At 39.7% G+C, this 11,600-nt stretch overlaps 1 protein-coding gene across 1 annotated transcript; it reads left to right on the forward strand.

The window, feature by feature from the left end:
- Positions 1-1,310: 1,310 nt before the first annotated feature.
- Positions 1,311-7,729, forward strand: LOC132190416 (putative cellulose synthase A catalytic subunit 5 [UDP-forming]). The gene is made up of 14 exons (XM_059605406.2): positions 1,311-2,003; positions 2,191-2,386; positions 2,472-2,677; positions 2,824-2,932; positions 3,074-3,248; positions 3,556-3,822; positions 3,914-4,259; positions 4,343-4,480; positions 4,561-4,686; positions 4,789-5,001; positions 5,123-5,414; positions 5,814-6,010; positions 6,108-6,458; positions 6,565-7,729. The coding sequence occupies exons 1-14, from the start codon at positions 1,923-1,925 to the stop codon at positions 7,147-7,149; spliced, it is 3,282 nt and encodes a 1,093-aa protein (XP_059461389.1). The 5' UTR covers positions 1,311-1,922; the 3' UTR covers positions 7,150-7,729.
- The last annotated feature ends 3,871 nt before the right edge of the window (positions 7,730-11,600 follow it).

An 11,600-nucleotide genomic window follows, 5' to 3' on the forward strand; every position in this document is an offset into this window, starting at 1 on the left:
AATGAGAAATATTGATTCTATTGTTGGTGGTTATTATGCTTATATTATTCCTTCAAACAGATCATATTAACCCGATACGACGTGTAAGTTAAACGTGTCAAATGGGTCGTGTTACTGATTCAATAATTTACTGTGCCATGCCCAATTTTTATGGTTCGACCACTTTTTCTAAATGGGTTGTGTTCGAAATGAGGCTAAACGGGTGACGGGTCAAGCAGACCAACTTGAACCCGACCACCAACCCTTTTTGCCAGGCCTAACTAACCTCTAAAATTAGCTTTATAGGTCAGTCCCTGAACTCACATGCTGCTCAGGAGCTTAAAATTAATAGCCAAATCTAATCCATATACAACTAAAAACAAAATGATAATTTATAGGAGTCAATTACAATTAGTCAAAGTATAAATGCAAATGAAGTGAAAATTTGGGAGTAAAATGTAATTTAGCCAAAAGAAAAAATTGACATAAGATTTTATGAGAAACGTTTACGATGAAAAGCAATAATTGACTAAAAGATGACCGGGTTTTAAGATCGGAGATCGCCGTTCTCACCGGAACAGAAGGGAGGAAATAGTAAATAAAATAAAAAGTAAAGTCAAAAACAGTCCCCAAGTGCCCAAACCCAAACCTACAGTAGAGAACAGATGTAGAGAGAGAGAGAGAGAGACAGAGAGGCATGTGGTGGGGTGGGGACGGAGAAATACAGCTAGCAGACCGTTTGGCGACGTGACCGCCTAAATCCACATGTGTAGCGTTGTTTTTCTCTTATTAATTATATACTGCAATTACTTACTAATGTGTTAATGGCTCCTCGTTCAGTTTGAATTAATTAAATTTGGTATATTTATTATTTTAAACGGGGTCATACTTTATGACTCTTGCTTCATTTTTATTTTTTTATAGTGAAAGTTGATTATGTGGATCGTCTTCGTCTTTGTCCATTTAAATCTGATTCAGTCCTGCTTTTTCGCTAAGAAATCTAATTCATTCAGTATTTTTCTTTTCTTTTTGTTGATAAATCTTATTAAGCCCTAGTTTAAATCGGAAGATCCTATTTTGACTGATAAAGAAGATATTCCCAAAGATTGTACTGACCAGCCTGTAATTATACTGTTTTTTTTAAAAAACTTTTTGCTTGGCAGTAAATACGTAACAGACTTCTAACTTGTTAGTTTTAACCGTTAAACGCAATGGTAATGTCTTAGGATTGGTTAATTGACGTATTAGCTGTGTCGGCGGAGATGTTTTTGATAAGAAAAATTTAAAAGATGAAAACAGAAACGAGTGGTATAAAGAAAGTTGCAGACAGAGAGAGAAAATCAGCTGCGTAATAATTAATGAGCTGGGACTGGGAGTGTCATTTATTGATTATTTATCATATTGTTTAAGTAAAACTTGCTGGTGTGATAATAATTGAAGTCGATTGGTTTTAGGAAAGAGTACCGAAATTCAACCGAATAAAATAAGCAAGGAAGATTGAATTATTGGAGGAGCTGAGGAAGGAGAAGAAATATCCTGATTGATATTTTAGGCGCTGTTTTTAGGTGCTGTTGTTGATATTGAGATGAGAAGCAAGGAATGATAAGAGAGAGAGAGAGAGAGAGAGAGGGCCACAAAAAAAGAAAAAGAAGGTGACTCTTTTGTAGCGAGGAAATCAGAGAGAAAGCCAGAAAGGAAAAGAAAGCTTCTACTGTAGCCCATCAATTAGAAGGTTGCAGATGAGGGAGTAGAGCTTCACTACTACTGTCTCTGCCTATTTTTTGCACTTTTCTTTTTTGTGGCGGAAATGCCATCTATTACTCCCTTTCTGATGGATTTCGTTCCGCTCAAGTCTCAACTATAAAGTTGGAAGAGCAGATCCTGGAGTCGACAGATCTAGGTCCTGGAAATAAATAAGCGGTTCGAGATTTGTCAGAGTAACAATGGAAGCTAGTGCGGGGTTAGTGGCAGGCTCTCACAACCGGAATGAACTCGTGGTCATCCGCCGCGACGGTGAATCTGCCGTAAGCCCCTCTTTCTTTCTTTTTCGTTTTCTTCTTTTGGATTCTCACTATTGTCTACAAATGCCATTTCCTTTGGCTGTATATGCTGTTTAATGAGCTATGAAATGTAACCACCGACACACATAGTAACACACTTTTTGCAAGAGAAAGATGGGTAGATACTTAGATAGATTTTGTGGTGGTGCAGCCAAGGCCATTGCAGCAGTTAAGTGGACAAATATGCCAGATATGCGGAGACGACGTGGGACTAACCGTGGACGGAGAGCTGTTCGTGGCCTGCAACGAGTGTGCCTTTCCCATCTGCAGAACTTGCTACGAGTATGAGCGCAGAGAAGGAAACCAAGTCTGTCCTCAGTGCAAAACCAGATTCAAGCGTCTCAAGGGTCCGCTCTCGGAGACTTTTTTTTTTTTTTTTTTTGGTGTGTGTAAAATTATGTAATTCATACTTATGGACGGCATACATTGCAGGGTGTGCTAGAGTGCAGGGGGACGAAGAGGAAGATGACATCGATGACCTGGAGAACGAATTCAATTTCGATGCGAGGACTAAACAGGGTATGCACCATGCTCTTGCCGCCGACGCAATACTTCACTATGGCCGTGCCTCCGACTCCGATCTCCCTCATGTCCTTCATTCTACACCCCAAGTTCCTCTCCTTACTAACGGTCAAATGGTAAGCCCCACCCGCTATTCCCATATTAACTCTTAATTGCTTCTCACCCTTTTGCCTTTCTTCAATTGATCACTCATCAGTTAATTGATTTCCTTGTATGCTCTGCGTTCTTTGCTTTTAATGCTTCTAGAGTTGTGTTGGTGCAGGTTGATGATATTCCTCCTGAACAACATGCTTTGGTCCCTTCATTCATGGGGGGTGCTGGTGGAGGCAAAAGGATCCACCCCCTTCCTCTCTCAGATCCCACCCTTCCTGGTAATTCCCATTTAGCTTTGCTCTCCCATGCCTTTCGCTTTTGTTCAAATGCTCCCATCAGCTGCTAGTTCTTGGCTTGTTGCGTGTTTCCATCGACTCAAAACTTGAATATTCACCATTAGTCGTCTTCCCAATTGGCAGTGCAACCCAGATCCATGGATCCTTCCAAAGACTTGGCTGCTTATGGCTACGGCAGTGTCGCTTGGAAGGAAAGAATGGAGAGCTGGAAGCAGAAACAAGACAAGCTGCAGATGATGAAGAAGGAGAATTCTGGCAAAGATTGGGACTATGATGGGGATGGCCCAGATCTACCATTGTATGTGCCCCCCAAAACTTTTCTTTTTTCTGATCCAGTTAATGGAATTATTCTCCCGTATTTTTCTGATATGATCGCTTGGACCAAGCTTTCTGCTAAAACTCTAATAGGCTCTGAGCCTTGCACTAACTTTTAAGACACATGTTTTCAAAGTTGACTTCTGATGGTTAAAATGACTGCATTACCGTTAATCCCCTTTAGACTTGCACTATATTTCAAATAATTGAATCAAATTGATGGTTTTAAATAGCGAAGACCTGAGTAATGCTAATTGTGGGAAATCAATTATTTTTTTCTTGTGGATCAGCATGGATGAGGCAAGACAACCACTTTCTAGAAAGTTGCCTATTCCATCAAGCCGAATCAACCCTTACCGGATGATCATCATAATTCGACTTGTGGTTCTCGGATTCTTCTTCCATTATCGAGTCATGCATCCTGTACATGATGCATATGCACTGTGGCTTATATCTGTAATATGTGAGATCTGGTTTGCAATTTCATGGATTCTTGATCAATTCCCGAAGTGGCTCCCTATTGACAGGGAAACTTATCTCGACAGGTTGTCCCTGAGGTAAGGATCTGACCACTTTTGACTCATGCAACCATGATTATGGTAGAGATTTTGCACGTTTACACACCTTGCGTCTTTTCCTGTTTGTCAGGTATGAGAAGGAAGGCCAACCTTCTCAACTTTGTCCAGTTGACATATTTGTGAGTACTGTTGATCCATTGAAAGAACCTCCTCTGGTGACTGCAAACACTGTTCTTTCCATCCTTGCAGTGGACTACCCTGTTGACAAGGTTTCATGTTATGTTTCTGATGATGGTGCTGCTATGCTGACATTTGAGGCACTGTCTGAAACATCTGAGTTTGCAAAGAAGTGGGTCCCTTTCTGTAAGAAGTTCAACATTGAGCCACGGGCCCCTGAATTTTATTTTGCGCAAAAGATGGATTACCTCAAAGATAAGGTGCTGCCATCATTTGTGAAGGAGCGGAGAGCAATGAAGGTAATAAGTTGCAATGCGTTGAGTTATCCTATTACTCCTTGACGAACATATGTTTAAATTTTTTTACTCAATTCATATTGCAGAGAGAGTATGAAGAGTTTAAAGTTCGAATCAATGCTTTGGTTGCCAAGGCCCAAAAGGTCCCAGAAGAAGGGTGGACAATGCAGGACGGGACTCCATGGCCTGGGAATAATGTCAGGGATCATCCTGGGATGATTCAGGTACATTAATTTTAGTTTTTCGTTTTGTGCATTTCTCATTATTGGCCCATTGTGACTGACATTTGTGCAATCCTTGATAGGTTTTTCTTGGCCAAAGTGGAGGGCATGACACGGATGGAAATGAATTACCACGCCTGGTGTATGTTTCTAGAGAGAAGCGACCTGGGTTTAATCACCACAAAAAGGCTGGAGCTATGAATGCTTTGGTAAGTAATTTGAAAGAAGCCTTTTTTTTTTCTACTCCATGTACTTTCTGGGCAAAACCTTATGTGTCTTGAACATGATCTATATTTATTTTTGTGAAACAGGTTAGAGTCTCCGCTGTGCTGACAAATGCTGCTTATCTGTTGAACTTGGATTGTGATCACTACATCAATAATAGTAAGGCTCTTAGAGAGGCAATGTGTTTCATGATGGATCCACTGCTTGGAAAGAGGGTGTGCTATGTCCAGTTCCCGCAGAGGTTTGATGGTATTGACAAGCATGACCGATACGCCAACCGCAACACCGTGTTCTTTGATGTAAGCATGTTTATAAACATTCATACAAATGCATTTCTTATGCAGTTTAACATGTAAACATGCATCATATTCTTTGTTCATCTACTTATGCAAAAATTAAAACGCAAGCTTTCCATTCCAGATTAACATGAAAGGTTTGGATGGCATCCAAGGACCTATATATGTTGGGACTGGATGTGTCTTCAGAAGGCAGGCATTCTACGGTTATGCTGCTCCTAAAGCAAAGAAACCACCAACCAGGACGTGTAACTGTTTGCCGAAGTGGTGCTATTGTGGCTGCTGTTGTTCTGGAAAGAGGAAGAAGAAGACTAACAAACCTAAATCTGAGATAAAGAAGAGAAATTCTAGGAAAGGAGACGTGGGAGCATCTGCGCCTGTGTGCTCTTTGGAGGGTATTGAAGAGGGGATTGAAGGTAATTTAGCTTATTAAAATGAGGTCTCACTTTGTCACCCAGTGCCTACTGCATAGTGTAGTTTGAACCCCAATAAAGAACAGTACCAAGTGGTTAGCTTAAGCTCTATAAAAATGCTTCACCTGATTCCAAGGTGCAAAGCAAAGAAAACTTTTTGGATTTTCATTTTTTTTTTTTTTTGGGAAACTAAGGTGTTGGATAGATGTATTGGAAAAGTGACATGTGAGAGCTCCTACTTTATGTGTTAGGGTAAGATTACAGAAGGCTTACTGAAACGTTCTGTATCATTTTCTTTAAGTAATAGGTGAATTAAGCTAAGTTCTTCAAAGATTAATTACCACGTTATTGTCCATCCGGCTTAATTATCTTGTTATATAACTTGGAAGAGCTTGTATGCAGGATTCGAAGGTGAAAATTATACTCTGATGTCTGAGCAGAAGTTAGAAAAGAAGTTTGGACAATCTTCTGTGTTTGTTGCGTCTACTCTGCTAGAGGACGGAGGGACACTGAAAAGTGCTAGCCCAGCATCCCTGCTTAAAGAAGCCATCCATGTCATTAGCTGTGGCTACGAAGATAAAACTGAATGGGGAAAAGAGGTAACTGCGAAGTTTGGAGTCATGTCCTCACATCTTCACTTGACATTATCCTTTTGGCCTTTGAATTTGTCTCAACCGAAATTTTGTTGCAACCCAGGTTGGCTGGATCTATGGGTCGGTTACGGAAGATATACTGACAGGTTTTAAAATGCATTGCCATGGATGGCGATCAATATATTGTATCCCTGACAGGCCTGCATTTAAAGGATCTGCTCCCATTAATCTCTCTGATCGTCTGCATCAAGTCCTTAGGTGGGCCCTTGGTTCTGTTGAAATATTTTTGAGCAGGCACTGCCCTCTCTGGTATGGATATGGAGGAGGCCTGAAGTGGTTAGAGCGCTTGTCTTATATAAATGCTACTATATATCCATGGACTTCAATTCCTCTGCTTGCCTATTGTACTCTACCTGCTGTGTGCTTGCTCACTGGAAAATTCATCACTCCTGAGGTATGAGTTTTATATGTTTGATTGTTGACAGGACATTTTGCTTTTATTATAATGTTACTTGAGAAATACGTGTAGTAGATTTAATAGAGTTTTGTTCATATTGCAGCTCAGCAATGTTGCTAGCTTGTGGTTTCTGTCTCTTTTCATTTGTATCTTTGCGACAAGTATACTGGAAATGAGATGGAGTGGAGTCGGAATCGATGAGTGGTGGAGAAATGAGCAGTTTTGGGTGATTGGAGGGGTTTCAGCACATTTATTTGCTGTATTCCAGGGGTTGTTAAAGGTTTTAGCTGGTGTCGATACGAACTTCACTGTGACATCAAAAGCAGGGGATGACGCAGAATTCTCAGAGCTATACGCATTTAAGTGGACCACTTTGCTCATCCCACCAACAACACTGCTAATAATAAACCTCATTGGTGTGGTCGCCGGAGTGTCCAACGCAATAAATAATGGGTACGAGTCCTGGGGGCCTCTGTTTGGTAAACTCTTCTTCGCCTTCTGGGTGATTGTTCACCTCTATCCTTTCCTAAAGGGTCTGCTGGGCAGGCAGAACAGGACTCCCACAATTATTATTGTTTGGTCAATTTTGCTTGCTTCCATCTTCTCCCTTTTGTGGGTTCGAATTGATCCATTCTTGGCCAAGTCAAATGGTCCGGTTCTAGAAGAATGTGGGTTGGACTGTAACTAGCAGCGCATTCACTCCTTGGGCTAGTAGATTCGGGTGATAGATTATAGAATATTTATCTTTTGATTGATGATACAACCAAGAAATATGTTTGGTGTGATGGGGTCTGCCAACTGTAGATTAATTGCGTGTGATGGGTGTGGATACCTCTTTTCGACTCCTCGTTTCGTCGCTTTGGTGGAGGGAAATTCCAAAGGGTCTCAAACATGAGCTAGCTGGCTGCTGTTTGTAAGCTTTTGTCGGAGGTGAGAGACTGTTGGGAGCAGCTGCAACAGAGCTCTCTTTCATTCTTTTTCTGCATGATACATACGGGGAAGAGGAGGTAGGTAATTCACACTGCCGCTGCTGTGTAATATTTATTGTCACGGGTCTCTCTCTCTCTCTCTCTCTCTCTCTCTCTCTATTTGATTCGCAATAAAAGTGGCTTGTGTCCTGCTGCTTGTAACTGCAGAGGCAAACTTCTGGGACATACCAAGTGCTGGGGCTAATTGTTTGCCCTTTATGTTGTTTTTGCCACTAAATGTAGCTATCTTATTGTACGAAAGGGTATAAGAAAAACTGAAAAAATTTCATTTGGGTTCAATTGAAATACCGTTTTATTTTGTTTTGTTTTCTGGCATAGATTTCACCACAAATAGGTTCATGACCATTACCACCATTCTCTAGAAAGTAATATGTTTATTTACTGATTTTTTATATGAATCTATCTTACTCTGAATTCGGTCCAGCCATAGTAGATATAGATTGAAATGGTAATCGAATTTGATTGGATCAGATCCCAATGTCTGACCGAGCTCAATCAATTATAACTAGTTCTTTTCTTTGATCACTTGGCACATCAGCTTTAGATTTGGTAGCATTTTCATATGGCTAGCCAAAGTTTGGTTAGTCGAGTTGTTAAAATGGGAGCAAAAGGAGTTGCATTTAGTTCAGCAATTTAGAAAAACAATTGATGAGTTGTTATAATGCTCACCAAATTTGGTGAGCACTTTTTACTCACTAATGTAAAAACAAAGCATTTTTAATCTCTAATATTCTCTAGTTGTAATAAAGAATAATTTTTTTTTTTTTAGAAAGTATTTAAACGTAGTAATGAAAGTGAATAATTAAAATAAAAAGTGGAATGTAAGTTTTTTGAAAAAAATGAGTAGCTAAAATAGTCAAAGATAATTTTTTTTAGCTTAAATGGAGAGCAAATTTATTGAGAAGAGCATTAACGCTCTGAAATGACCAACTTACCAAGCCCAATTAAAAGGGCAACAAAGTGTAGATGCACTCGTTTGAAAGCGGTGTTCTTAGGTTCGGCCTGTGGTGAGCATGTGTTCTCTTTTCAAATGGCATGTGTAGTTAGTCCATTTTAGTCAGTGCGTGTTCTCTTTTCAAATGGCATGTGTAGTTAGTCCCTCTTAGTCGGTGGTGGATATAGGTAGAGGCGAGCAGGGGCGCCTACCCCTGCAAAAATCTTAGAAAAAAATTACACCTCGTAGTTTTTTCAGTTTTCTTATGCCTTGACCCTCCTCTTTTTCTTCCTTCTTCTCCTTCTTCTTTCTTCCTCTTCTTCTCTATGTGCTTACAACACTTTCTCTATCTCGCTCAGCTTCTTTCTTTCGTGCTCCTTCCTTGTGATTTCTCTCTTTTTCTCACTTCTCCACTGTTTCTTTTCCCTCTCTCTTGAACTTTCTTTTTTCTCTTAGACTAGGATCTCCCTCGTCTCAAGACCCACTTTCCTTTACTTATTATTTTTTTTTGGGTCAACTCACCCCGTGGTGGCATTTCAACCACTCAAGAACTACTTGGTCTGTAAAAAAGCTTCTCTTGTAAGTTGTATGTAGCTACGGGTTTCTCAATTTGGTTCTTCTCTGGATTTTGAAGTTTTTTTTTTTTTAGACTCTACCCCAACCAACTGTAATAAGGGTAGGGGTAAAACCATTTTTGCTATTGCAAAAATTTGAGTTGCATTTTACTTGCTTGACTGCGATAACTCTTCGATCAAAAAAAAAAGGGGTGGCGGTTAGGGTGGATAACCAACCCATTTAGCCATAGGGATTAATTCAGCCACCCCAATAACGGATTTGGTTGGCATAGCAGCTTTTTAGGAAAGGGAGAGGGAACCACCATTGTGGTCAAGGGTGATGCTTCAGCCCCATTTTTTTTTTTTTTTGTGTTATCGCGATCTAAATTGTCAAATTAAGTCAACAGTTTATATAAATAAAAACTATTGTATCGAAACTCAATCCCTTTTATCACAAAGCTGACAATAAAGAAACTGTATTTTTATTCCCTCCTCAACACCAGCTCCCACCAGGGAATTTGGATCCTCTTCAATTCAAATGAACTGGAAGGGATCCAGTTAATTTTATTTGAAAGGTAAATTGTCCAAAAAATATGAAAAGACAATTTTGCCCTTGTAAATATAACCAAGGGCTTTGGGTGGGTTTGTTGGGGTTCTTGTCTGGTTAAATTGGGTGTTCGGCTCCTTTTTTCTAGTGTACGTAGGGGCGCCTTATGCTTTTAATAAAACTTGATTATTACTTATCAAAAAAAATATAACCATTTGGGTCTTCATAATAGCAAGTTCTTCATGTGGCCCAAATTCAACTTATTTGAAGTGGCTTTTCTTTAGCGTGCATTTCGGTTGTAGGCCTACATTGCTCGGCCTAAGACTGCTTTCGCTTGCTCATGCAACAACTTTTGTTATTGATTTGAGATTCAAGAACGAGAGCATTTTCTGTTTGGTCGTGGCATGAAGGAGGGGTTTTGTGCTACCAATCAAAAAGTGACACCTATGCCAATCTTACTAGACTTAAGTTTAGGAAATAAACACAACTACACTGAGTTATACCAGGTTTGAGGAAAAAAATAACTTAAAAAATTAATTTTTCAAAAAAACAAATTAGAAGGGTGGCTCGCACGAGCCACCCCTGGGCTGGGGGTGGCTTGCTTCCACACCCAACAGATTTGGATCTTGAAACCTTCCGCTTGAAAGACGAGGTTGAAGCGGTGACACCTTGGCTATTGCGACTATCTTCATCTTCTTCCTAAATTTAAGTTTTCTTTCCCAAAGAGGACCCCAGACACTTTTCCTTCTGCTTCCCCACTGTACCATTTACTGTCAAAGTTCTGATATGGGTGTTTTCTCTGAAGCTCTTGTCCATAGCCTTGGGAGCACTGGGCTTTGAAGAAGATGAAGAAGTGGAAGAAGAAGAAGAGAAGTAGAGAAACAACCAAAACCCACATCTTTTTCTCGGGCTAATGTCTTTTTCATCATTATCAGCATCCAAGAACCGGTTTTTCCTGGAATTGTGGTGGACTTTCTTCGCTTGAAAACAATATCAGCCGCGTGACCACCCTTGACCAGATTTGGGGTGGCTGTGCGAGCCACCTCGGGCCCAGGGGTGGCACGCGGCCACCCACCCCCACCCCACTTGTGGTAGTTGTAGGTTGGCAGCCACCCCTTCTAATTTTTTTTTTTTTTAATTAATTTTGAAGTTTTGTTTTCTCATATAATCCTGTGTTTTGTTAGTATAGGTTTATTTTGTTCCAAGTTGACGTGGCAAGGTTTGAATGGTGAGCAAAAAAGCCTTCTGTTTTGCAGGACCACACTGAAGTTATTATCTTCAAGAACACTGAATTATGTACTCTCTCATCACTTACCACACCCATTTTCCTCTTTGTTCACGTCCAACCCTGACCATTATAGTTGTAGTTGCTATTAACAATTTAACACCATCGTCACTGTTGACCACTATAGACCCTAGTAGCTCTTGGTCTCAAAAGATTCAATACCATCAACATCGTCCAGCTCTCCTCCCACCTAATAACATTATAATACGAGGAAACAAAAAATTACAATAAGAGAAATACTATACTTTTATTTCACCTTGCTAATGTGAAACTACCAATCAGCTTTTGGATCAACCCTTATTTCAAAAAAATAAAAAAAGATTCAAGGATTACAAAGAGTGTCACATTAGCAAAGTAGGAATAAAAGTGTGAAAGTATAGCATTGCTCTTAAAAGATTTTTTTATAAAAAAAATAACAAGCTAGTTACGTACAAATGCGGTGACATGCACACAAAAACAAACCACCATCTAGCCAGCTTGAAAGAATCTCAAAAAGAGAAGACAGTGCTTGTGTTCTAAAGCTTACAATACATTGGAATAAACCTTTTTTTTTTTTTCCTGGATAGGTAATACATTGGAATAAACCTTGTAGGAGTGGTTAATTATAAGTTAATATCTTAACCAAGACTACAAGGTGGAGATTCCTAGTTCATGCAGATCTGACGAAGTGGTTAATTATAAGTTAATATCTTAACCAAGACTACTGGGTGGAGATTCCTATTTCATGATGCAGATCTGATGAAGCCGACCTGAGGAACCATCACTTGCAAAATTAAAATTCTGGCTGAATCAAAAGAATACTAAAATTCTGGTATTGCTATAAAATTTGA

The sequence above is a fragment of the Corylus avellana genome, chromosome 9 (genome assembly GCF_965113065.1).
Source record: "Corylus avellana chromosome 9, dhCorAvel1.hap1.2, whole genome shotgun sequence".
In the NCBI taxonomy this organism is placed as follows: Eukaryota; Viridiplantae; Streptophyta; class Magnoliopsida; order Fagales; family Betulaceae; genus Corylus; species Corylus avellana.